This window comes from Trichomonas vaginalis, chromosome III (genome assembly GCF_026262505.1).
Source record: "Trichomonas vaginalis G3 chromosome III, whole genome shotgun sequence".
Taxonomy (NCBI): Eukaryota; Parabasalia; order Trichomonadida; family Trichomonadidae; genus Trichomonas; species Trichomonas vaginalis.
This window is the reverse complement of record NC_067205.1, coordinates 27,685,466-27,712,252: the sequence shown is the minus strand read 5'-3', so window position 1 is coordinate 27,712,252 and position 26,787 is coordinate 27,685,466. Positions and strand designations below refer to the sequence as shown.

General features: G+C 32.0%; 13 protein-coding genes and 2 pseudogenes across 15 annotated transcripts, besides 2 other annotated features; 8 read left to right on the top strand and 7 right to left on the bottom strand.

Annotated features, from left to right (window-relative positions):
• Positions 1-574: 574 nt before the first annotated feature.
• On the bottom strand, positions 575-1,263 carry TVAGG3_0775890 (uncharacterized protein; the record flags this gene model as incomplete). The annotated part of the gene is made up of 1 exon (XM_051246126.1): positions 575-1,263. A coding segment is annotated over one exon (689 nt), but the record flags the coding sequence as incomplete, so codon positions are not given.
• A 154-nt stretch (positions 1,264-1,417) lies between these two features.
• On the bottom strand, positions 1,418-1,648 carry TVAGG3_0775880 (uncharacterized protein; the record flags this gene model as incomplete). Its single annotated transcript, XM_051246125.1, has 1 exon — positions 1,418-1,648. One exon carries the CDS (start codon positions 1,646-1,648, stop codon positions 1,418-1,420), a length of 231 nt encoding a protein of 76 aa, XP_051092712.1.
• A 47-nt stretch (positions 1,649-1,695) lies between these two features.
• Positions 1,696-2,280, bottom strand: TVAGG3_0775870 (phage tail repeat-like family; the record flags this gene model as incomplete). The annotated part of the gene is made up of 1 exon (XM_051246124.1): positions 1,696-2,280. The coding sequence occupies one exon, from the start codon at positions 2,278-2,280 to the stop codon at positions 1,696-1,698; it is 585 nt and encodes a 194-aa protein (XP_051092711.1).
• Positions 2,281-2,753: 473 nt separating this feature from the next.
• Positions 2,754-5,136: a mobile genetic element.
• On the top strand, positions 2,889-3,764 carry TVAGG3_0775860 (annotated as a pseudogene). Its single transcript has one exon. A coding segment is annotated over exon 1 (876 nt).
• On the bottom strand, positions 4,573-5,136 carry TVAGG3_0775840 (phage tail repeat-like family; the record flags this gene model as incomplete). The annotated part of the gene is made up of 1 exon (XM_051246123.1): positions 4,573-5,136. The coding sequence occupies one exon, from the start codon at positions 5,134-5,136 to the stop codon at positions 4,573-4,575; it is 564 nt and encodes a 187-aa protein (XP_051092710.1).
• A 72-nt stretch (positions 5,137-5,208) lies between these two features.
• Positions 5,209-5,633, top strand: TVAGG3_0775820 (uncharacterized protein; the record flags this gene model as incomplete). Its single annotated transcript, XM_051246122.1, has 1 exon — positions 5,209-5,633. A coding segment is annotated over one exon (425 nt), but the record flags the coding sequence as incomplete, so codon positions are not given.
• A 690-nt stretch (positions 5,634-6,323) lies between these two features.
• On the bottom strand, positions 6,324-6,686 carry TVAGG3_0775810 (uncharacterized protein; the record flags this gene model as incomplete). The annotated part of the gene is made up of 1 exon (XM_051246121.1): positions 6,324-6,686. The coding sequence occupies one exon, from the start codon at positions 6,684-6,686 to the stop codon at positions 6,324-6,326; it is 363 nt and encodes a 120-aa protein (XP_051092708.1).
• Positions 6,687-7,202: 516 nt separating this feature from the next.
• On the bottom strand, positions 7,203-7,644 carry TVAGG3_0775800 (phage tail repeat-like family; the record flags this gene model as incomplete). The annotated part of the gene is made up of 1 exon (XM_051246120.1): positions 7,203-7,644. A coding segment is annotated over one exon (442 nt), but the record flags the coding sequence as incomplete, so codon positions are not given.
• Positions 7,645-10,053: 2,409 nt separating this feature from the next.
• TVAGG3_0775790 (DDE endonuclease family) lies at positions 10,054-10,679 on the top strand (the record flags this gene model as incomplete). The annotated part of the gene is made up of 1 exon (XM_001298702.2): positions 10,054-10,679. A coding segment is annotated over one exon (626 nt), but the record flags the coding sequence as incomplete, so codon positions are not given.
• Positions 10,680-10,698: 19 nt separating this feature from the next.
• Positions 10,699-11,112, top strand: TVAGG3_0775780 (uncharacterized protein; the record flags this gene model as incomplete). Its single annotated transcript, XM_001320086.1, has 1 exon — positions 10,699-11,112. One exon carries the CDS (start codon positions 10,699-10,701, stop codon positions 11,110-11,112), a length of 414 nt encoding a protein of 137 aa, XP_001320121.1.
• Positions 11,113-11,389: 277 nt separating this feature from the next.
• Positions 11,390-12,400, top strand: TVAGG3_0775770 (glycoprotein 38 family; the record flags this gene model as incomplete). The annotated part of the gene is made up of 1 exon (XM_001320085.1): positions 11,390-12,400. One exon carries the CDS (start codon positions 11,390-11,392, stop codon positions 12,398-12,400), a length of 1,011 nt encoding a protein of 336 aa, XP_001320120.1.
• A 3,387-nt stretch (positions 12,401-15,787) lies between these two features.
• Positions 15,788-26,787: part of a mobile genetic element that runs on past the window's edge.
• On the top strand, positions 17,238-17,937 carry TVAGG3_0775760 (uncharacterized protein; the record flags this gene model as incomplete). The annotated part of the gene is made up of 1 exon (XM_051246119.1): positions 17,238-17,937. A coding segment is annotated over one exon (700 nt), but the record flags the coding sequence as incomplete, so codon positions are not given.
• TVAGG3_0775750 (phage tail repeat-like family) lies at positions 20,115-21,842 on the top strand (the record flags this gene model as incomplete). Its single annotated transcript, XM_051246118.1, has 1 exon — positions 20,115-21,842. One exon carries the CDS (start codon positions 20,115-20,117, stop codon positions 21,840-21,842), a length of 1,728 nt encoding a protein of 575 aa, XP_051092705.1.
• On the top strand, positions 22,117-22,779 carry TVAGG3_0775740 (uncharacterized protein; the record flags this gene model as incomplete). The annotated part of the gene is made up of 1 exon (XM_051246117.1): positions 22,117-22,779. The coding sequence occupies one exon, from the start codon at positions 22,117-22,119 to the stop codon at positions 22,777-22,779; it is 663 nt and encodes a 220-aa protein (XP_051092704.1).
• On the bottom strand, positions 23,403-25,256 carry TVAGG3_0775730 (annotated as a pseudogene). Its single transcript has one exon. A coding segment is annotated over exon 1 (1,854 nt).

Here is a 26,787-nt window from a genome sequence, read left to right as displayed (position 1 = left end):
CACCACTATTTCTGGAAGGGCTGCCTTGAATCTCGAGACTTCGACTGGAATTCCAATTGAGGTACCAGACGGGACAGCCTACGACGACATAAAGCAAGCAAAGAAGGAAGCCATTATAAAGTTCTTTGCCAAGCGTCCTTGGATACTACTTCCAAACAGAGAGAGTCCAATTCCACGAATTATACAAATTCTCAGAGCACTGTTCCACTTCTCGGGTCAGCCGTTCTTCATAACCTGTGAAGGCGACATCCAACCAGTTCAGTAAACATCTCATTTTAACTTCACTTTTTTATGTTTTTTGTGAAAGTGTCAAAAATAAATTGTTTTCATGAGTTTTCTACGATGTTAGAAAAGTGGTTAGAAAACGTGTTAGATCTAACATGCTAACATAAACATTATTTTTCAATACTTTTTCAGCACTTTTCCGTAGTTATATATGAAAGACAATTCGAGATAAAAGTCATAGTACAATGGAATAATATGTTGCACACCATTTGTTGTGAACCAAACTTGAAAGTCAGAGAAACTGTTACTAGGTGGTTCGTAGAATTTAGAAGCAAAGTCATAAAAGTCCTTACCAATACATAGAAAACTATTGTTGCTTGAACTGAAACTTGCATGACACATAACATTTTGAGGGTCAAACACGTTTCTATAAACTGTCAAATCTGCTGGTGGAAGTATAAATTGAAATGGACCATCTGGTGGTAATGGTTCGTTCTGGTTTAGTAACCGAAGAAATTGTGCCCAAGAACGTTTGTCTACTTTCCAAAATAAAAACTCTGTATCTCTTGGAGGGTTAATTTCAATCTTTTGAAATGAAACGGTGGAGTTCATCTTGTCATATTCTAGTTTCAGATAGTATGTTCCATTTAGTAAAGAGTCGTATTTTTCTTGAAATTCCCAATAATATTTGTTCATTTGAGTTTGAAAGTCATTTAGAGTTTTCTCAAGACTTTCGTCTGAACGAACTGTAAAGATTCTCATTTCGTCAAATTTGTCTATTAGACCATCAGAACCTTTATACTGCCCATGAAAATATACTGCGAATATAAATGCGTTAGTTCTATTTGAAAACAAAACTCTTCTAAATCCTATTGCCTTTGCATCTGAAGGACTTTGAAGCCAACGAATTGGATAGTCAAACCTGTATACTCGGGATGAAATTTCTTCATCTGAAATAGTCCTACCAGCATTTGTAAAGATATAGTCTAACGGTTTTGTATCTGCTACTTTTGTTCTTTGTTTTTCAACCTGAAGCATTTAATATATGTAAAAATATATTGTTTTAAAATGGTATGCCATTTCATATTTCTCATCTAACAAACAAGTTTCCCAACGGTCTTCTCCAACAAACTCAGCGTACATTTCAAATTCGAATAAAAAAATGTCACTTTTTTAAAATAAATTTTTTACTTCATGCAATGTTTAACACATCGAAAGGCATGTCCATAAGACGTTCTTCTTCTAACCTCTCTAGTCTGTTTGGATAATTTGCACGTGCTGTTTCCAAATCCATTTCGTAGCGAAGACCAGCCAGTTTGTCATAGACTTTTATGGGTCTTCCCTTCCTATATTTAAACTTCTTCGAAACTCTCCAACCATATCTTTGCAACTCTGCTTTTATTCTAGCAGATTTTCTATCCATTCTATATGGGGGCATTTTTATAAAAATAAAAAAAAATATTTTTTTCTTTACTTAACATAACCGCCTGCTGCCATAAGTCTTTGACGCCAACCCATACCAGCTAATGAAGGTTGACTTGGTTTAGTTTCCAAACTAAACTTTGGTTTTGGTTTATCTTCAGTTTTTGGTTTTTCTTCTTCTATCGGTTTTTCGTCACTTTTCGGTTTCTCTGACTTTACTTCACTTGCAGGAACAGTTGTGTCGTCAACATCTTCATAAATATCATATGCCATTTGTTTTTGTTTTCCTTTCAACTTTTTGTGTTTGTTGTAAAGTTTAGAATATTTCGACTCTAAGTCAATGAGATGTTCTATAATGAACTGTTGGTCAGTGAAGTAAACTTTTCCATCTGTTGTCTCGAAAGCTCCTTCAGACTTCAATATTTTATTTGTGAGAGTCTGTTTCTTTTTTGAGATACTTGCCGTTCCATTTTTATGAAAAGTGACTTTGTAGTTAGGGTTTGTATTTCCAGACCTGGCACTTTCTATTATTGAATTTTTCTCTTCATCTGTAAGTTCTTTGACAGGTTTTGACAATGGTTCTGAACTTTTTGTTTGTGGTGTCAAATCTACCGTTTCAACTTCTTCGGTCATTTCATCTCAGTAAAAAATTTTAGTTTGGTTTGTTTTCAACTGGTTGTTTAGGTTTTTTAAGTCGGTCTAAAACTTCCTGAGGTATAGGAAGAACTTGACAAACACGTTGTGTAACTGCTGGAAGCCGACAAATCCATCTTGAACCCATTTGTCTCAATGCTGTATTGTTCATTTCATCTCAGTAAAAAACTTTACATTCCCCACGTTTGAGGCGGTTGAGGTTGGTTATTGTTTACCCATTGTTGTGCATGGTTATATCCTCTGTTAAAGAATCTTTCACCTTGGTCCATATAGTGTCCTGCTTGGTTATAGTAGTCATTTGCTTTGTTATAATAGTTTCCTGCTTGTCTTCCTACATTGTCCATCCATCCTTGAACTTTTCCTCTTGTTTCAGGATTTGGAATAAGATTTGTTGCATCTCGTGCTACATCCCAACCTTTCTGTACAGTTTGTATAATAGGTTGTGCTTTCTCTTTAAGTATACCTAATGTACTCAAAATCTTCCTTCCAACTCCAAATACACCTCTGGCTATTGTTCCCACTGCGGGCAAAAATCTGGATGCAACTCCTGCTAATGCGCCAAATAAACCCATTTCTTATAGGATAAAATGACGAATCCAAACAAGGACCCCTATGTTTCTAAAGCGACAAAGAAAGCACTCATGTAAAAATCTTTAGTTCAACACCAAATGCTTGGTTTATGGATATCTTGGAAAAACATTCCGAGAGTTAGAACAGATGGACCACCATACTGGCTAATATTTGTCGGTCAAAACACAAGATACTGTGAAGCCATACCATTATGGTCCAAAAATATTTTAGATGTGAAAACTGCTTTGACAATATTCGTTGACAAATACCATCCAACAAAACTGACATCTGACTGTGAAAGTTCTTTCAAATCAGATGATGTAAAAAACTATCTGCGTTCAAAAAATGTAAACCAATATTTCATTGTCGACCAAAACCATTCTGCTCTTGGTGTCATTGACGGTTGTATAAAAATGTTAAGAGACTTAAACCAACCACAAGGTGGTGAAGCAAATGAAATGTCATATGACGACAAATATAGACACTTCTCCATGGCAAAGATGAGACAAGTTTTAAATATTTACAATAGCCGTAAACAAAAAGGTTTTGGGAAACCACTCCCCCGAAGAAATGAAAAACAACCCTGACTTAGAGAAAGACTATATATTTAATAATTTAGTCAAAAGAGACAAACAAGAAAGAATGCCGGGCTTCAAACTTCAGAAAGGTGACAAAGTAAAAATAGAAATACCTAAACGCGACCCATATGAAAATACTATTGACTATGACAACAATGGGAACCCGACAGGTACTCACATTCGTGTTCGTAAAAATAGAAGAAAGTATACAAGAGAATATTATGAAGTTTTAGGCAAACATGGCAAAATGTACAGACTGCAAGCAGAAGATAAAACTACTATTGTCAGACCTCGTTTCAAACTTGTCAAAGTTCAAGGTGGTATACTTTCAAAGACAGTTCCTAACAAATATAAGACAACTCCTGACGAATATGCTAAAGAAGTTGAAAATGACGACTAAGCATTTCTATACCATGCGTAAACTGTCATGTAAGGTTGGCATGTATTCTTTACTTTGTCCCGTTGTTTGCGTATATCCTGAAACGCGATGTGTATGGTTTCCTCCTCCCTCAGTGTTACTCCAGTAACAATTTATAGCAAACTTAACGTTGTCTTTAACATCATATCCTTTACCTTTTGTCATTGCTGACCAATCCCAATATCTATGCTTATGCCAACCTGCTTGAGATGTACTTAAATCTATGTAGTGACTGTGTGCAGGTAAATTTCACCTGAAATCGTTTTACTTCCACCTGTTTCCTTTGAAGAGTTTGCACAATACAAAACCTGTCGACTATTTGAGTCCAAGTTCCAAAACCAAGTACTACTTCTGGTCTGGTAGAGTTCATTGACGTATAAATAGAGCCTATAGGATATAATGTTTGAAGTATTTCTGTCTTTAATGTTTGAAGCTCTGTTTTGTCTGCTTTCTTATCTAACATTGCGGGTAGTTCATGTGCTTCAAAGTTTCTGGCATGACTTTCAATGTTCCTGCAACTGTTATCTAAACTGTTTAGTGTATCTTTTACGCTTGTACTCGGATTTTCTAATGGTGCACTTGAACCAAGGTCAAAGTTCAATATTATGTCGTCTGCTGTAAAAGTTGTAAAACTTGTATGTGTATGAGTCTTATTTGCTTTCTTCTCTAACTCATCGTTAACATAAGTTTTATCTGCTTTAAGGTCTAACATCCTGAAACCCATCCTGTATCAGCTTTAGTTTTTAAAATCTTCGATGTCCATTCATGATACCATTCAGCCCTTTCTATAATTTCATTATCTTTTTCATCCACATATTCCTTATCCGCTTTCTTTTCAAGGCTAACGTTTAAGTCTGTTATTTCAGATATAGAATGTATATGAGTCTTTTTAGAATATTCGTTTTCAGCTCTTGTCACTTCACTTGACATTTTATTGTCAACATATGTTTTGTCTGCTAGTTCAGGATGAGTATGTTCTTTTGTTGCATAAGCATTGTTAGCTCTTTCTTCTTCTTTTGCTATTGCATCGTCTACATATTCTTTGTCAGCTTTGTTGTCAACATCTGCTTTCAAAAGAAGTTCATTTATAGGTTTCTCGTTTAAAGTTCCTTTTGTTGGATTTATACAGACAGTATTGTTCTTCTTGTCTTGAAATAGAAACTCATCTGTTAAAGGGTTTAATGTCAGTTTTAAGTTTCCTTCTTTCAATGACTCAGATATCTTAGAATAGTTTGAAAAGTTTGTTGTGTTCTTATTTAGAGCTTGCATAATGAGTTGTCGGTTGTGTTGTATTTCTCTCATGGAAGCAATATTTTTCGACATTTTTATTCTAGATAAAATATGCTTCCAATAGAAAAAGAAAATTCAAGAGTTGCTACAACTAAACCATTAGATGAACTTTTTACTAATGTCGGTCAAAAGTTTGAGACAGAGACCGTAAAGCATGAAGGCTATCGTTTTGACTACCCATTAAGATGGCTAAGAGACCCATCTGTCACAAAAGCTATTGGCTTTCGTAGAATGAAGTTCATTTCAGAAGCCATACATGGTTTCCCATTTACGGTCGGTTTTGAAGTTCGATACTATAACAAAGAAAAACGTATGTATGAGAAATTTGAACAGGGAAAACTTTTACAAGTTAGTTTGCTTGTAAACTTAGAAACAACTCTTCAAGCTTTTCAAGAAAAAATAAACGATATCTATATCGAATATGCAAAACAGTATAACATTGACGAAGGAGAATACCATCTCGATATTATTTATGACAGGAAAAATGCAACTGTTAAAATCAATAGAATAGAAACCTTGGAGAAAACGTTTTATATTTCTACAAAATATAACAACTTGGCATGGTATAGATTTATGAGGATGTTAAATCAGCCTGCAGCATATCCAGTACACCCAGACTTTTATGAAGTCGAAAACCCTAATGGAACATATGAAAATGTTTTCGACCCAGCTGCTATTATTGTTCATGCTTCATTTTCTGGCGCTCAAAACTCTTTCTTATGCTTTGGCAAATGACTTTTACGAAAAACCTACAAAGTTATACGAACCACCAAGTGGAAGTATTTCAGACTTTCAAGTATGGTTTACTACAGATGGAAGAAAAAGAATAATTCCATTATACCATGCGTTTTACTTAGAACTTAGTTTCATATACAACTACTATCGAACGGTAAAAATATAATTTTTTAATACGGTTGAGGTGTTGGATTTGGTTGCCAACTAGACTGTGATGCAGGTTCAGGCTGTTGTATAACAGGAGCTTGCTCTTCTGGTTCAGGGTCTTTAGGTATAATACCAACAAACTGACCTACCCTTTTACCAATATTTTTGACACCGTTCCAAATTCCTCTTCCTACGGTTTTTATTCCATTCCATATACCTCTTCCAACTCTTCTGAAGAAGTTTCCAATACTACTGAAGAAACCCATTTTACTATATGTAAAAATCTAATGTCCGCCTAGTCTCTTACGTTTCCTGTTGAGTTCCATAGCATTCTTTAACTGGAGCTCATACATTCTGTTTCTCCTCTGGTAGAAAACATATTCTGGGTCAACTCCTGTGTTCGCGTCATCTGCATAAAGTTGTTTATATCCCACTTCAGGGTTTGTATAAAACTCTTTCCATCTCATATTTGCATACCATGGTGGCAAACCTAACGCAGCGTCATTTGACATGGCAGTTTGCATTTGTACATCTGTTGGCACTTGACCATAGTTTGCCATTGCAGTTTGTATTCTAACTTCATTTGGAATATTCTCTGGGTTTGGTTGTCCAGGTTGCTGTGCATTCGCTAAGTTCTGTGCGTCCATTTAATATTAGATAAAAATATCTCTTACGAGTACATATACTGAACATTTGCAGGCATTGGTTCATCTTCATATTCTCTATATCTTTCTGCCACGTCAAAGAAATAAATGACACAATGGAAAAAACCTAAAACAAGTAGTCCTATTTCAAACCACATTTACTTACTAATAAAATTTCTTTGTTATGACACTTTCTCCGGTTTATAGGACCTCTCTCATATTCTATCTTGTCATATATAAACTCATAGTCATGTATGTCCTCTAACCATCTCATAACGGTTTCCAAACCACTTTTATCGGATGTAAAGTAAAAGCATGGACAGTTATGTAAAACGTCTAAAGTTTCTAAAGAGTCTCTCAAAGTCCAGTCTACTTGGTATTGAAAATCCCATGTGTTAAAGAACGGCGGGTCCACTATAAAGAAAACATTTTCCTTGTCTTTATATTTTTCATACAACTCTGTCCAATAACATCTCACAAACTCTATACCCTCAATATATTTTTCTATGTTCTGTTTGAAAACATTTGTATAGTTAAGATATAAAACTTTTGACATAAGTGTTTCAATGTCATGAACTCTTATAGCACCACTATATAATAGTCTAGCAGATATACTATCCCAGTCTATATATTCTGCTTTTTTCAAAACCTCTCTCACAATATTTTTGTTATCTAATGGTATACGTTCCATCTTACCTATAGGTATCTTTTCTTTTAACTCTTTCAATATATTGTTTGTGTCTGGTATATGTTTGAGACGGTCCATATAGTTGTCGAAGTCATTGCATATAATCTTTGAGTCTGGGAATATTGTATGGCACAAATGGGATATATAGAAACTTCCACCGAACAAATCTACAAATGTTAGACCATTCGGTAGTTTCTTAAGTTCTCTCAATATAATATCTTTACATTTACTCTTATTTCCAAAGAACGGTAACGGAGGTTTTGTAAAATTCATTTATATATAATAATAAAAATGTTTTTTCCTGAAAAGTGACAGAAAAGTGACAAAGCATGAAAACATATATAATTTGTGAAAAGTGAAACATTATATAATGTTTTCGACCCAGAAGAAGGCTTCTTCCCAGAAGCAATGGAGGAAGAAGAAGAGTCCTCCGAATTCACACCAGAAGACTAACAATTTTCCGAATAAAAACTTCATTTATACTAAACATCTTCGGGGCTAGAGGGCACGAAGTGCCTGGAAGCCCCACTACTTTTTTTTAAAGCAATATCTCTAACAATAATTAATACATTACGTCAACTCTGGAATGAGTATTTATCAAATATGATATCAAAATCAAAAATTAGTTGTTTTTTATGAGTAAAAACGATGTAAATTGATTATTTGACTAATTATCAAATACTTTGATTTTCCAAATTTTTTTCGAAATTGATTTTTTCATGTGAAAATTTAAATTGTTTAATTTCATTTTTGAAATTTTGAATTTTTTTTGGAATTTTGAGTTGATCAATTCAGCAGAATTGATAATGCTATTGCTTTAGGGCATACCACAAGGTGATGAATAAAAGGTGAACATTAACAAATTATTTTAAATCACAAATATCATCCTCATCAACTTTAATTCTAAAAAGAACTGTACTGAATTATGAAAATGCATGATTTACATTATTAAAATCTTTGAATGAAAATAGTACAAGATAAGTTTTTATTCATTTTTAATTAGATTTAAACGAAAAACTACTCCATATTAAAATTTAAGTCGAGAAATCGTATTTTGTTCTTATTTGTTAGCATTTTGTAGACATTCTAATCTTGAATTAATTTGTTACATGATATTATTAACAAATTTAACTGAAAAAATATGTTAATATGGAATAAACCATGATTATATAAGCTATCAATGCTATATATACATATGTAAAAGATTCATATTAACTCAATTAACAAAAATGATAGATTTTCATAAAGGTTCAATCTAGGTTCGTCCGAAAATTTTGATTTTTATATAGAAGACATAGTTTCATATACATAATTAAATTTTCAAACAAATTTGATCATACCATTTATTAAGCAGGATAGTATATTAATTACTATCAGTATAAAAATATAAAAATGATTATATTTAATTATTGCATAATTTAGTCAAAGAGTTATAAGCCTCAAGTGATTGTTATCACCTTCAATGCACGTATACTTTATTGATTCATAGATATTTAATCTATGTTTGACATGTTGTTGTCGTCATTCGTTTTGTTCCCATTCTTCCTAAGTTAGAATTAGAGAATACACCATCCACATCATCTAATTTGGTCCTCAGCGATAGATTGGTTCATTTTGGAGGAGTCCCATCAGACAGTTTTCGAGCACCAAATATCAAATTTTAATGTATACAAATCTTTAGTGATTTATCTCTTTTATGATGAGTAAAAGGTTTCTGCTCATCAACATTTGATTTCCGACATATATGATTTCTAATTGCAATTATTTACTTTCTTTTTATAATCTAACTCTGTGACTTATACCATAAATTAATTATTGGAAAGTGTCAATATGTTTGGCACAACGCATGGCGGAAGATACCAAACCATGCAGGGAATATGATACGTTTAAGATCTCCGAACTTTTTTCCAAAAATTTTCTATCGTTGCCCTACCTCTCTCATCAATTGAGAGTATGAAATTTTTGAATGCTGCATCATGTAAAGTCATTTCAAGAGCCTTGTACCGATAAACTAGCCTTGTACTGCCATTTTATGGTGATGTAAAGTATTCAAAAATTTGCAATGTAAACCATTACATGGCAGAAACTTTAAAATAAACAAAAACATGACACTTAGTACAGGGGCTTTTTGGCTGGTGAAGTCAGATAAAACGTGGCTCAAGTGCTCGTTTAAAATTAAAAATGGAATTTCTCACAGTCGAATTTCTTGGTAGACAACAAAAGTTTATCATCAATTGTCGCGCCGAAGGTATGACATATAGTCAAACTAAGCTTGCATGAGAGGAAGAATACCCAGATCTCGGAACTTTAACATCCAATCTCATTGCTACTGCACTTAAAAGAGCTGCATTAGGTCTATACTGGGAAAAAGGGAATCATGGCGGTGCAGATCCATACCTATGCGAGCGTGATCAGCTCACTTTAAAAGAAATTATCGAAGATTCTGCTTACAAAGGTGAAGCTCTAGAAGCAGCTGACATTATTGACGAGGCGTTCAAGTTGAAAGAGCTCAGAAGAGATTATGGTTACAGATTCCTTCTTGAGATTAATTGTCCTACTCTTGCAGAAGAAGTTATCAATACTCTTGGTGGTGATGATGTATCGAGACCTTATGTTAACCATATTTTACAGCAATTGCATTGCAAGCTTAAGGCATGCCAAGAGATTGAAGAATCAAGATACATGGCGTGTGAACCAAGAATTATCGAAGAATTCTACGATAAACATCGTGAAACAATCGAAAGTACTCCAGAGGAGTTGATTTTTAGTATCGATGAAACATTCATAAACAAATTTAAGAAGAAGAAAGTTGCATTACCTGAGGAGATAGAGCATATGATCGCCAAAGGAATTCCAAACTTTCCGCACATTACAGCTTTATGCGGATGCTCAATGACAGGCAAATCTGTCCCACCTCTCTTTGTTCTCCCATGTATTGCAGAACTACCTAGAGAACTGAAAGTATTCCAGCGCGAAAGACATTGTTGGTTTACTTCTACGCCAAAAGGCTGGGTGAACAGAAGTGTATTCTTATTGTATTGCATTTTCTTCATCGAGTGGCTTAACTTTGAACGCCAGAGAATGCCAGAAGATATACGTGACAAGCCTGCTCTCATTGTGTGTGATGGACACTCCAGCCGCGAGAATCCTCTGGCATTGTTCCTTTTGGCAAGTGCCAACATCAAATTAATTGTTCTTCCCGCACATACAACACACATTTTACAAGTATTTGATGTTGGCATTGCCAAAAGATTAAAGTCCAAATTCACGGATTATCTGAGAGATTACATTAAGGCACCGAAGCAAGAGTTCAACAGCAATGCTGCAATGATGCGCTACGCCATTATCTACTCATTTATTAGCGCATGGCAAGAATCAGTATCATTAAGAACGGTTCAAAATGCTGCCGCCGCCTGCGGTCTTTGCCCTTGTTCTGTAGAAGCTCTCAAACATAATAAGTATGTTCGTGAATTGACTCCTGCAGAAAAAGAATTGCAAGAGAAAAGAAATTACCGTAATCGAAATCGTTTTAACATCAATGGTGAAGAATTGACGACAATGGACATGATTTGCGCAATTTCTGACAATATTAAGAAGAATCCTGCAAATCACAGATTTTGCAGGAAGCCAGAACAAGACACCAAGGAACGTTTCTACTTTTGGATTACAAACTATCTTGATCCCAGCACTGAGTTGTTGACAAAACTCCCTAATATGCCAGGTTATAGTCCAAATGATTAGGAAAATTTTCCAATTTTCCAACAAAAATTTTCCAATTCTCCACCAAAAATTTTTAATAAAATATTATTTTACGGCATTGCCCGTCACTTTTTCGGTACAAGGCTAATATCACGGTATAACCCCCCTGAAAAGACTTTAATTCAATTTTGAACTCAGTTTATGATTAATGTTTATTTACTAATTTTAAACATCCGATAATAAGTTTAATCCTATATCGAAACTCACAAATTTTGAATATATTAATACGTTTTTTTTGCGTTTACTTCATTTATCATCAATGTTCCGCCATAGGCTAGCAGTAAGCAGAATACCTCATGAAGGTTCTGATGAATCAGCTTTTCCTGATTGTGAATACCCCATGATTACAGGTGATTTTATAATTCTGGAACCAAATCAAGAAATTTGCACAAAAGATGGTTATTTTATAGCAAGTAATAATACAAATTATGAAGTTGCGGCTAGGTTCTATTCTCCTGAAACTGAGAAATACAGTGAACCTGTCACGGTTAATAAACCACTTGCGGTTTCATATAATAAATCAACATCAAGGGTCTATTCAAAAATTAAATGTCTAGACACTTCAAGTGGATGCAAACTTCAAATTGTTGAATTTTATCCATCAGAAATTGGTCATAGTGAAGAATCAGTGGAAAATAATGTTTATATTTCAGATTCAAAATTGCTGTCCTATTTTTCAACAAAGGCATCAGGATCATATTCTCAAAAGGTAAAACATAATTACGAAATTAAGAAAAATGGTGATAAGCTTAAACTTATAAGTAACATTGATTCTTTTAATTATAATAACATTAATCCATCCATCAAGAAAATCACTATTACATCAGATAATGATAAATTCGATATGGATGTTTATACAGGAGATAACACATTATCCAATGCAACAAAATTTAGCACAGAGATAGACGTAAGTAAGGATTCATTCAAGGAGATTAATGAAAAATTTGAAAAAGGTGAAGAGGCAAAGTTATCCGTAGAGGGTGAAGTTAAATTAGAGTATGAGAAGACAGGAGAACCACCAGAAGGTACAGAGAAAATGCTTTTCGAAGAAGATTTAGAAGTAATCCTTCTTGGTGAGGATGCTGTCAAAACAGCAGATCAAGTTAAAGAAGATACAAAGAAGACAGCAAAGAGCAAATTCCCAGTATGGGCAATTGTAGTCATTGTGATTGCAGTTGTTCTTGTCATTGCAATTATTGTTGTCGTCGTTATTATTGTGATTAAGAAGAATAAGAAGATTTCTGCATCAGATCATGGCGATGATAAGTAATCAATAAAAAGTTTATTTCAAAACTTTTTTTAATAAAACATAATGAATTAAGATGACTGTTTCTGATTGATATACCTAAAATCTGGGAAAGATTATTTTTTTGGGAAAAGATAATCTTGTAAAAAATCTGGCAATGTAATTTATGGGGTGGGATGGTTTTCGGCGTCACTTTGCGTCATGCATGACTAGGACAAGAATTTCTTATAATGAATAGTTAAGTTGATCCAATAAACTTTAGTGGGCATACATCTTTAGATTGTCTTTTGAAATTGTATATATACAAGGAAACATTTGACACAGCATTTTCCTCAGAGAAAGGCATTACTCATCTAAAATTTTAACCTAGTATTCTATGTAAAATAGCTTCCAATAGGAAATTATTCAGCGTTTTTGCATCTGAATCTAGTAGTAGGATATGATGGGTTATGTGACATTTTTTGTAAACGTAAGAATTCATACAATATTGAACGATTTTGTATCATTTTTTTTAACATATGAAGTAAAAAAATGTATGATTCTTACGGTTTTTATTCTTACGTTTTTGAATAAATCAAGATTTAAAAAATTTTCAAAATTGTAAGACATTTACACTCAACCCATACATAATGAAATAAAAAATAAAATTTTTTAAAAAATAAACCATTAAAATAATTTATTTTTTATCTTTTATAAAAGAAGCTATATATAGATGATGTCAGATATTCCGCGATTAATTAAACATTGTTTAAATCCTGAATGGAATCAATGGAGTCATAAACGAGTAAAAGAAATTAGAAATAATTATTTTCATGAATGAAAGAAATTAGAAATTCATGTCTTACATTTTTGAATAATTTATTTTTAATTCGTATGAAAATGAGTAGATCAAGATTCGTAACCGTCAATCAATTAATGGATGCTCTTTCACCAATTCTTGAAAATGTTAAACAAGTAGATGTTTATTTCGATGATTATGTAGAAAGTTTATATTATAAAGGTAAGTTTAATATTAAAAATATGCTTTTGCATTTGATAATAAATTAATTGAAAATGCAAAAATTTGGGAATTAATTCCGAATATTGAATTTATAACAAATATTAATGATAAATGGTTTAAACGAATTCCAACCACAAAAGTTCTTTGTAAATTAATGATCAAAACTGAGGAAAAAGAATTTAACGGGTTTAAATATCATCCAAATAAAGTTTCAGAACTAGAAAATGAAAAACTTCAGAAAAAAATTAAACGATAGACTTTCAAATGATCGTATTGAAAAAATAAATAAACTAGCAGAAGTTGCATTTAATAATGAAATATTTGATGAATATAACCTTGAACTCAGTGATGGATTTTAAGGACCCGGGCTCAACGAGTCATGATTTATGAAATCAATTATTTGATTCATTCTTTCTTCAATAATTTCTATTCTTTTTGTTAAATCATCTATTTTCATTAATGAGGTGATTCTTGATTGAGGAATAGATTTCAAACTAACCACTCCTTTTATTTTTGAAATTTTGAATCCATCAACTTTAAACATTTTATTCAATTTACATGTTGTCAATTCTTCAAATAATTTTTTATTGTTAGCATAATAGTCATTAAATTCTCAAAGATGAAAAAATTTTTATTTCAGTAATTGGTTTAACAACGTTTATTTTTTGTTGAACATTTTCACTTTCATTTATTTCTTCCTCCTCTGTTTCATTTATTTTTAAAATCGGTTTCATTTATCATTAAATAAAAATTAGAATATAAGTGATGAAATATATTTTTTAATTAATATTAAATCAGAAATGGCGGCAGGATTCTTTAAAAAATTATGGGATGGAATTAAGAAAGCTGCAGGTTGGGTTTATAAAAAGGTTATTAAACCTGTTGCAAACTTTTTGGCACCAGTAGCGAAAACGGCAGGAACTATCATAGGTGGAGTATTAGGTACTAAAGCAGGTAATCCGGCAATGGGAGCACAAGCGGGTAACGCAATTGGTGGAATTGCTGAAGGAATACTTAATAAAATAGGAGGTAGATAGTGGAAAAATAAATAAATATTATTTTTATCTTAGTATTGGTTGTAGTCTTTGATAAACTTTTTCTCCTTTATTTAATATTTCTCTTATTGGGGCAGCTTTTGGTGTTATTGATTCAGCAATGTCACTAATTGCTTCTTTATTCTTAAATATCCAATTTGCTCCTTTCTTCATTGTTTCCCAAACTTTATGCGCTCCTCTTTTTACTTTATCCCATAATTTTTTAAAGAATCCTGCCGCCATAGTTGATTATTTCATTAAAATTAAAAATTCATTTTCATCTTTTAATTTTGATTTTTTATTTAATAATAAATGACGACTAACTATTTGGTGCCAAACACTAAACCGATTAATGGAAATGTGTTTCATTCATTCGAAAAGATAAATGAAATATTCGCAAAGAATGACGGTAGAAGATATTATAGAGAACTTGAAAGTTCATGCTATGACTCTGATACTCCATATTTTTGATGATAAACAAACTCATTTAAGAATTACAAATCCGGCTCATGATGTGAACCAATTAGGTGACACATATATTAAACGCAAAGTTAAAGCAACTCTAGTTTCAAATAAAGCTTTCACATGTGATGCCGCTTTTAAATGCATGCGTTTATTCGTTGGTTACAAATCATCAAATCAAAGCTTTAAACAATTAGAAGTAGAAACCGAAAGAGGTGATGGGTTATCTTCAAATGGATTGCGCCCGTGAATCTTTCGCATTTGCAACATATAAACCAAAATCAGAAAGGAAAGTTAAAAAGTTTGTTCATTCGTTATATAATAATTGTTCAAAAATATGATAACTCAGTATGTGGTAAATATATTGACCCTTCAGAAGTTTTCAAGAAAGCAAATGAAGAAGTTAATATCACTTTTGATATGATTATTCCGGTAAATGATTTGTTAGCATTTCAGGCGTTCGATGATTACCCTAAATCATTTGGTGAAATCATTCTTAAATATTATGTTTTCAGGGATACTTTAGTATTTTGTCAGGTTGACCCGTTAAGAGTTGCTGATTTACAAAATTACGTTTATGAAAAGATAACTGATGAAAATTATGAAAAGATTATGAATCATGTTTATAAATATGATCGCAAATTCCAACAAATCGGACTTCCTGCCAAATTAATTACAAGCTTAGCCGCTACATCTGCTGACGCAACAGTTGATGACGTTATTATTTCATGCACAAAGATGGAAGTTTTAGAGGATAAATGCATTACACCAGGATACGGTTTAATTGAAGAATCAGTTAAAGCAATACCACGTTTATTTAGTAAGGAAGATCCATTCATGATTCCAGCTCAACATATTGACGTTCGTTCACTAAATGGAGGTTGCATCACTCCTGAAGGTATTAGCTCAGATTTCTCATACGCTCTTCATAATGTTACAGATGTTGTGTTAGCATTTCCGAAGAATGCAATGCAAAGAACAGTTTTAGAAAATTCAATGCTTCGAGGTCTTCAGGTCACTATAGATTCCAGAAACTTCCCCGATCAAGCGATGACCACAGTGGGCGACATATTCTTTACACGTATGCTTCAAGCTTCTGATTTAGATGGAGTGAATGAATGCACGGAAGAATACGAGGACTCATTAACTAGACCACTGAATGATGATGATGGCAAGCCATTAAACATGGAAAGACCAAACTTCATTCTTATGCACTATTCCAGTTCAACGTGATGGAGCGGGTATATTCTTTGATGGATTAGAAACTTTCAACTCACAAGTTACAGTACAAGTGAAAGCTTATCCAATCATTCAGTGTGAAAAATGACACTTACTGTTCAAAGGTGACAAATCCTCCTCAGGTTTGGTTTACTAGGACTACGTATTGGACATGGACACCGGATGAAGGTTTGAAATATCACCAACAGGTACACCACCACAGTATAGAAGTTCATATGATGAAATATTGATGAATAGAAATGTTTAAAATTATAAATTTATTTTTGATTAAATGGATTTCAATTCTGAAGAATTAGCGGGAGTATATAATACATACGTAGATGATATGATTAATGAAGCATTGAGTGATAATAGAAATGCTCTATCTAAGGAAAAATTAATGAAAATTCCATATTCTGAATGTTACTTAAATTCAATCACTGCAGCAATTGGTAAACAAAATAAAGGTAAAACATTAACGATATTAAAACAAATTATCATTATTGCTAACACTTCCCCCTATTCACACGTGTTAATTTATATCAACGTTCAGGTTCACCTTCAGATGATACATTTGAATCTTTAAAGCATTTAATCAAAATTCCAATTATTTATTTATCACAAGAAGAAGCAGAAGATTATTTAAAAAACTTTTTAATGTATAAAGAATTATATAATACAATCAAGAAGCAAGGATTAGAGGATAAAATTATTGATAAACAACGGGATGAATTATTTGAAACACTTTCTATTTCAAATTTTGATAGAGAATTTTTGCATTCACTAATTTTTCTAGATGATGCGGTGAAATCAAAACTAATAACTAATGAGAAATCATATTTTAATCAATTATTAACTCAATGTCGACACATTCAGTGTTCATTCTTCATGGCTGTTCAATACTTCAAAGCATTAAGCACAAACATTAAATCAAATCTATCAACCCTTTTCATTTTCAGTGGTTTTAGTCGTCAACAGTTGAACGTTATGCTTTATCAAGTGAATTTACCAATGAGCATTAATGAACTTTACACACAATATCAGCAATTAGGTGAACATGGAAAAATAATAGTTGATTTAAATAAAGGAGGTGTTAAATTTGATTAACTTTTTATAATTAATTTTTATTTTTTATTTATAATTAAACATGACAGAAATAGCAAATCTTCTACAGGTTCCATTAAAACAAGGGACAAACAAAAAGGGTGCATATAATAGAACTATGAAAGTTCCAGACGGAATGAAAGAATTAGTTCATATTGTTGCTGGTCTTCAAAAGGATGTAAAACAAATGAGAAACGTTTTAACATTACCAGAAGCTCAAGCATATGCCAAACGTCATGGTCCAAATTGGGAAGCACACGAAGCAGACATTACGGGTCCAAATGGAAAACCTGATGGTATAAATGAAGTTTTCGTTACTGATGGTCAAGGTAATATTAAAGTCATAAATGGTTATAAATTAACTGTATCTGATTATCCTAAACGTAAAGCATATAATGAACGTTATCCTATGCAATTTGATGAAAATGGAAAAGCTGTTAAACAATACATTGGAGAAGGTGAAAATGGTCCAATTAATTCATACCGTCATAATCCATATTCTTATTTCAATGAAGAATTAAATGCTATTGAAGAAGGACCGGATGGATTACCACGATATGTTAATCAGTTTGATGGTCAATATGCAAATTTGAGACCTGAAATTCCAGCTAAGAAATTCTTTAAAGTTGCTTTATTCGATCCAGTGTTCAATGAACAGAAAGAAGCAATGAAAGCAGAATTTAAACCAATTCAAGTGGCAAGAATTTCTTCATCTTCACTTTCAGAAGCGTTCAAGGAATTGATAAAGAAACCACTTTATTCTCAACAAGGTTATAACTTCGATTTAATTAAAGAAAGTGATAGACGTAAATTAGAAAAATCAGATGGTTTTAAGAATGCATGTAATGAAATGATTAAAGATATTGTAAATGATAAAATAAGACTGGAAGAAACTCAAAGCATAATCAATAACATAATTGGTGCAGTTACAAAGAAAGTATAAGCAAACAATGATGAACCTTGGGATATTACCGTAACAACTAAATAAAACTTTAAATATATTTTTCTTTTTTTATTCAATTATAAATGAGAAGGCGTTTCACTAGTCAAAAGAACACTAACGCAAAAGCAGAGATTACGGTTGGTTATAACGTAAATGATGATAAATCACGAATTATTCAAAATGTTAAAGTTAATGTTAGCCCCGAATTAACAAGGTCAGCAACTCAACCAAATTTATTAACTCGTGACTTACCAAAGAATGAGGAGGAGCAAAATAAAGAAGATGAACCCGTTGAAATCCCCACATATCCAACATACCCCCCACCTCTTTCATCAAACATCGAGAACCCAGGAATCTACGATTCCAGTCGCAATGCGCCATATAAAATAGACATTAATTCAGAATTAATGAAAATTTACCGTGATATAATAACTGATAATTATGATTCAATAATAAATTTAATTGATCAATCCGGTTTAATTATTTTACCTTATGAATCATTAATTCACATTATCGCCATTCTTTGTGATGTTCAAGATTCAGACGTTAAGATTCAATTTTTCATAGATGATGATGTTTCATGCTGCGGAACAGTTGCAAAAATAAATCCTATAAAGGATATTAGCACAATTAAGATATCAAAGAACGGAACAACAACTGAACTACATTTAACTTATAATGATATTTATAATAAAATAGTTGATGAATATAAAATATCACTTGAAAAATTCTTTGTTAAGACTATTTAATATTCAAGCATTAACATTATTGAATAATAATCCTTTGAATCATAATCAATAATAATTGACCTTTCACCAGTTTCTATCGTTTGTTTTATTTCTTTTTGTTCCCCACTATCTGGATCGGTCATTGTAATTGTTTTTGTTATAGTATCAGCTTTATCTTTAACTTCAATCTTTTTTCCATCGGGATATTTAAACCAAAATTCCAAAAATTCGATATTGTCAATCTGTTCATATTTTAATCTATCAATTGCATTTTTAAACCATCTGAAAATCTTATGAAATGGTCATTATATGGTTTGATTGAACTAAATTTGAATGAAGTGAAAATAAACCCGATGATGAATATGACATTGACTCATATTTTCTGAAAACACTAAAATTTATAACATGAATGAATTTCTTATTCGTTGAATTTATGAATTCTTGAGGTAATCTTATTCTAGTTTTATTTATCACTGGAAAATAACGCTTTACCATATTTTTAATCGTAATAAAAATGTCAATTATCAATATTATTTCGAATAATAACTGTGAATTAAATTTAACGGTTAGCGGAATTTATAATGTTACTCTCGTTTCTGTGAGTGGTAAATTTAATCCCATTCTTTTAGACCCTTCAGATTATATATCATTTATTAAAGATGACCAAGAAAAAACGTATGATATGTATATAAATAATGTGATAACGAAATGGGATATTAACACGATTTTAAGTTATTTAAACGAATCATTTATCATATGGTATGAAGAAAATTTTAAATCAAAACCCGATAAACTTTTTGAACTTGATGAAATAAATAACCTTATTAAATTTCCGCTGAAAATTAAATTTTGTACTCCTCATCTTCGTTCATTGTTGGGGATATTAAATTTTGAAAAAGATGTTGGGGATGTTTTGTATTCTGACACTGGTTCCAATTTCATTTTAATCAAATGTGATAAAGTTAATACCCCAATGAGATTTTCACATCAAACATTAGACCCTAACTCTTACCCATCAATACAAAACATTTTATCCATCAACTTAAACATATTTTCTTTATCATATCCGTTTCAATTATCCGGGAATTCATTTATTCTTCATTCAAAAGATTTATCAAATATTAAATTTAGAGTAACTGACCTATTTGATTGTGATTTAGAATTCATGAATGAAATATTATGGCAATTTCAAATAGAAAAAATAGCTGATGAGATAACAGATTAAATATTTATTTTTAAATCGTAATAAATGATTAAACAACAGCAACCACAGCAACTTAAGGCACAGACCATTACATACGCCTTATATGCATATAATTCAAAGACGGCAGAACAAACGCAAAGGTTGAAATATGGAGATTTGGAGATAGTATTGAAAAATGACCATTTCGAATTCGTTTGCAAAGGTGGTGCAGTGATATCAAATATAAAAGAAATTTTATTTATGAATTCTAAAATTAAAGGTATAACGGATGATATAACATCAATTCCACCAGAAGAACAAAGATATTACGCATTAAATGCATTTCCTAAAGTTTTGAAGATTGGAAGATTTAATTTAAATGAGGAATTCATAAAAGGTTTCCTAAATGACATAATGAAGAAAGCAGATAAGGAATATGTGGTTAGTGAGTTAGAGAAGAAAGCAGATAAGGAATATGTCAACAGTGAGTTAATGAAGAAGGCAGATAAGGAATATGTGGTTAGTGAGTTAGAGGAGAAGGTAGATAAGGGACTTGTGGCTAGTGCATTAATGAAGAAGGCAGATAAGGAATATGTTAATGAAAAAGATAATGAAATTAAAGAAAGGGTTGAATGGTATCATGAATGGACATCAAAGATTTTAAAAACTAAAGCTGATACAGGATGGGTTTCAGAATGTTTAGACCTTAAAGCGGATAAAACTTATGTGACTAGTGAATTAATGAAGAAAGCGGATAAGGAATATGTGAATGAAATATACCAAAGTTTGATAGGAACAACTAAAAATATTGAAACTATTGCTGGTGACTTTTCCGTCTATGAAGAAAATAAATATTTTAGAGGGCAATTGGTACATTCCTTAAAAAATGGTATGCGGTGTAAACTCATTCCGAAAAATAACAATGAAATGTATGTAAGTTATAAAAAGAATGATGACACACAAGTTAAAGTTCCATTAGACAACAACTGTTACTTAAACTTATATGGAGACGAACAAAAGAAATATTTAAGAGTTTATGAAATGACGGATATGACATTGCCTGACCCAGCTCCAGCACCATATTATTATGACTATGTAGATGACGAAGGAACACTACATGCAGATGAACAAAAGCAAACATTATATTTAGATTATTATAGATATAAAAGATATAATGCAATAGAAAAAACGAGAATAGTATATTATTATATAGATGACAGAAATAAATATTATAGTCGAGATTTTACCTACCCTGAAAACATAAGATTATATTATAAAAAATATTCTGACACAAACCAGAAGAAACCTGAAATAGTTACACTATATTTTAAGTTCAAAAGAGACAATCCTATAATATCTCATATGTTTGATTTAATGAACCCAGTGGGTTCTATTTATACATCTATGGATGCAAGAGGTCCTCAAGTAATGTTTGGTGTTGGTGCATGGGAACAAATAGTTGACAGGTTTTTGTATTGTGCAAACTCTTCAAAGCAAACAGGTGGTTCGAAGAAAATTAAAGAAGCAAACTTACCCCCGCACACTCATACAGGAACTACAAACTTTTCTGGCGACCATAGCCACTCATTAAGAGACCACCCATTATACAACTCAGAATATTATGCTGGCAATGACGTTTTATCTCCAGATTATAACCATTCGGCAAAAAAGACTTTTCGACCAACTGAACCAGGAGGAAATCATTCACACACTTTCACAACAAATCCAACAGGCTTGGGTAAAGATTATATGCCACCATTTATGACTGTATTCGCATGGTACCGCGTTCATTGAATGAACTAAATATATTTTATGTCTGTAATTAATTAGGTAATGAAGTAATGGATGAACTGCAGAAATATATTTTATCGTCAATGGTTTTGGGTTATTCAATAATTGTTTATTGAGTTTTGGATGAAAGAATACGGTCGAGCCAAAAGTGGCTCAACCTCAAAACGAGCATTTTATGAGCTTATTAATGGTGTTATGAATGAATTCAGTCCAAAAATAATTAATTTCATTAGTTTTAAAATTATTTTTATTTTTTATTTTGTATGTAAAGACAATAATGTCAGTCGAAGCAAAAACATTCACGAACAAATCTAATGGCGAAACATTCACAAAAGGCACTTATAATGGTATTGAAGTCTTACGTAGAGACAAGGATGGTTACATTAATGCAACAAATATGTGTCAGCAGTTTAGGAAAGACTTTAGAAAGTTGTTGGAAAATAAGTCCTGGGAAGAGTATTATAAGGCATTTTGTGAAGAATATAGCAACCGCCGGAATTCAGACAGTTGCTTTTTATACAAAATTCATGCGGGAATTTCTGATGAAATCAAACAGGTTAGAGGAAAGTATGTAGACCCAAGACTTATAAACTATATAACAATGTGGGCTTCTCCAAAATATTGCATAGCAGTTGGAAAAATTATGGACTCCATAGACAAGAAAGTTCATGAGAAGTTAGATGAAGAAGAATTCGAAGATACAGTAGAAAATGCAAAACATTTGTTTGAAGAAGAAGTTGGAAAAATGTGCGGAAAACAATTAGAACATGAACGTGAGAAATGTTATAGTTATAGAGATTCTCCATACGAACTAGACCAATGGGAACAAGAAGATTTAAAGAGAGAATTTAGAGAATATGAACTCGCTAAGATAGCATTTGAAGCTGCAGAAAAGAAGTTAAAAGTTTGGGGTCGTTTTGTACAAAAATATTGTGAGTAAATGAACCATTTATTTTTATCATTAACGACCAAAAATATATTTTATCGTTAATGGTTTCAGGTTATTCAATAATTAATTATTTTTGAAGAACTGAAGGGGTCACCGGGTCACCAGGTGGTCACCAGGTCATTTAACTTCTCTGAAAAAATGAGACAACATGACATTTTGACAACATAGTGGGAAATGAGGAAGGCACTTATTAATTATTTTTGAAGAACTGAAGGGGTCACCGGGTCACCAGGTGGTCACCAGGTCATTTAACTTCTCTGAAAAAATGAGACAACATGACATTTTGACAACATAGTGGGAAATGAGGAAGGCACTTATTAATTATTTTTGAAGAACTGAAGGGGTCACCGGGTCACCAGGTGGTCACCAGGTCATTTAACTTCTCTGAAAAAATGAGACAACATGACATTTTGACAACATCACTGGAAATAAATTTTATCGTTAATGTTTACGTTAATGGTTTCAGGTTATTCAATAATTAATTATTTTTGAAGAACTGAAGGGGTCACCGGGTCACCAGGTCACCAGGTAATTTAACTTTTCTGAAAAAATGAGACAACATGACATTTAGACAACATCACAGGAGGAAGGCAAAAATAAATTCCAATCATACTTTATAAAGCTTCATTTACAGGTATTTCATCGTCAGTAAATGATTCCTCATTATCGTTTGGTTCAATTTGTTTATATAATCCTTTCATTTCTTCTTTCAAAACATAATACCATGTTTGTTTACCATCTATTTTTCTTTGTTTCCTTTCACATTTATCCTTAATGCTCATTTGGAAATTCTTGTCTTTCATGTCTGATGGTTTGCAAAATAGAGCATTTTTACACGTCATACCTGCACATAATTCATCATAATGTGTATTTATCCATTCATCTAAAGGATTTGTTGATAATTCAATTAAATCTTGTTTGGCTTCAGTCATCGGTATGATTCGTACATTAAATGATGAAAGGTCATATTGCATAAAATATGTTAAAAGGTTATCATAAAATTCCTTAGTGCATGAATCCATTAAATTCTTGAAGTAATCAAATTGACCCTTGAATTTACCATTAACCCTTAAAACTACGTATCTTCTGTCTCCAACTTCAATTTTGACAGGGTAAACGTTATTAGTTACGAAAATGAAGTTTGCAACATTCTGAGCTGTTCTTCTGGGTTGATTCTTTTCATTAATTCTAATCTCATTATCCGTAATAATTGATTTCAAAGCGTTGAAGTTTGCGAGTCTGTCTTCACCTACATTCTTGAGTTCATTAAGTACAAGAAACATTTTATTTTCAACAACTGAGTTGAAATTACCCGTTAGCTCACTTATTTCAGTAATGTTTTTACATGAATAACCAGCGAGAAGTTCAGAAATAATATCTGTAAATCTGTTTTTACCCGTTCCCTGAAGTCCTTTCAAAATAATTGCTGTTTCATTCTTGATTCCAGGATGTTGAATCATTGATGCAATCCAGCCGAGAAGGTATTTATACACTTCATCGTTATTATCACAAATGGCTTCTTTAATGAAATCCATAAACATCTCAATTTTTGAGTAATCAGGCTTTTCAAGAATGTTGTATTTATAACCCTGAAACGTTGAGAAAACATCTGGGGAATCAGATTTAAAGCAAACACCCTTAACGGTTAATGAGGATAATTGATTTAATAGTACGTCCCATGCTGTTATGGTTTTACCTTCTTCTTTAAATAATTTAATCATTTTGAGTGACTCTTTCATGTTTGATTGAAGAACAAATGATATTTGATTCGTTTTATCATGAATGTTGTAGTCCTTTTGAATGAAATATTTGTTTCCACAATCTACAAAACGAATTACACGTGATAAATCCTCAATTACTTCAGAACTGTTTTTATACTGATGATTTCAGCCTTGCGTCTAATATCTGGTTATCAAAAACGAGTCATCAAGTTTTTATATCAAATGTTATTTTTGGCTTACGTAATAAGGAAAAACATATTCATCATAATATTCCTTTTGATAAAGTTTTAGAATCTTCACCAAAACAAATGGAGAAGTCATTAAATGTGCATATCTACTACGTGCTTTTTCAAAATTACTTTTTGCATTTTCAGTTAAGCTGCAGAAGTTATAACGTTATCGTATGCTTCATTAATTAAATGATTAGGTAACGAATTAATTGCTTGAAACAGTGTGAATAATGTAACTTCTTTTTCTAAATTCATGTTTCCACCATCATTATTGTACTTCAAAATCACAGATGCCATCGACTATGCTCTGGGCAAGTTTATCGTCAATGTTTACATCTTTGTTTTCATTCATGATAGTCTTTATTTCTTCGTTCTTCTGTTCAACTCTTACCTTAATATTCAAATCATTTAATATATCATTCACTGTTCTGGTTAATGTTGAATCATAACTTCCACGAATGAATGAGTATGTATTGATTGGTTCTGATGCATTCTTGCGAACTCTTGAATCAGCCATAACCACTAATGAACGCTTTGAATCATCAATAGAAGTCATGATATCAATATCATAATCATTGCAGGAATAACATTTAATCATTCTGTTCGAGGTTGAATAGAAAAAATTAGTGTTGCAATAAATGTGAAGACCTCCTGAAGCAGTTTTAACGATAACATCTTTATCCGAAAGTTTTGATAAAATGTCTTTTCTAACTGTTTCTTTAAGTTCATCATTGTATGATTTATTGATATCAACATCTATAATCGTTAAATTTGAAATTTTATTTACTAATAAAGCTGTACCAGTTTTCCTTCCTCTTCCCCCATCATGTTTGAGGTAGTTATGTAAATCAATCTTGTTTTCACCAATTCTTTCGTTGAGGGCTTTAGTTTCTGCCACAACTAATTCCTCAACTAATGAATCAATAACTTGTTCATCAGAAATGATATAGTTGCTGTTGCTGTTGCTGTTGTTTGTTGCTGTCATTTATATAGGAATAAAAAAATAAAAATAATTTTAAAACTAACTTTATTTTTGGACTACATCAAATTTCCAGTGATGTTGTCTAAATGTCATGTTGTCTCATTTTTTCAGAAAAGTTAAATTACCTGGTGACCTGGTGACCCCTTCAGTTCTTCAAAAATAATTAATTATTGAATAACCCATGATGTTGTCTAAATGTCATGTTGTCTCATTTTTTCAGAAAAGTTAAATTACCTGGTGACCTGGTGACCTGGTGACCCCTTCGGTTCTTCAAAAATAATTAATTATTGAATAACCCATGATGTTGTCTAAATGTCATGTTGTCTCATTTTTTCAGAAAAGTTAAATTACCTGGTGACCTGGTGACCTGGTGACCCCTTCAGTTCTTCAAAAATAATTAATTATTGAATAACCCATGATGTTGTCTAAATGTCATGTTGTCTCATTTTTTCAGAAAAGTTAAATTACCTGGTGACCTGGTGACCTGGTGACCCCTTCAGTTCTTCAAAAATAATTAATTATTGAATAACCCATGATGTTGTCTAAATGTCATGTTGTCTCATTTTTTCAGAAAAGTTAAATTACCTGGTGACCTGGTGACCCCTTCAGTTCTTCAAAAATAATTAATTATTGAATAACCCATGATGTTGTCTAAATGTCATGTTGTCTCATTTTTTCAGAAAAGTTAAATTACCTGGTGACCTGGTGACCTGGTGACCCCTTCAGTTCTTCAAAAATAATTAATTATTGAATAACCCATGATGTTGTCTAAATGTCATGTTGTCTCATTTTTTCAGAAAAGTTAAATTACCTGGTGACCTGGTGACCCCTTCAGTTCTTCAAAAATAATTAATTATTGAATAACCCATGATGTTGTCTAAATGTCATGTTGTCTCATTTTTTCAGAAAAGTTAAATTACCTGGTGACCTGGTGACCTGGTGACCCCTTCAGTTCTTCAAAAATAATTAATTATTGAATAACCCATGATGTTGTCTAAATGTCATGTTGTCTCAAACTTTAGAACGGCATAATTTAAATTTTTATTTTTATCATAAATGAATACCC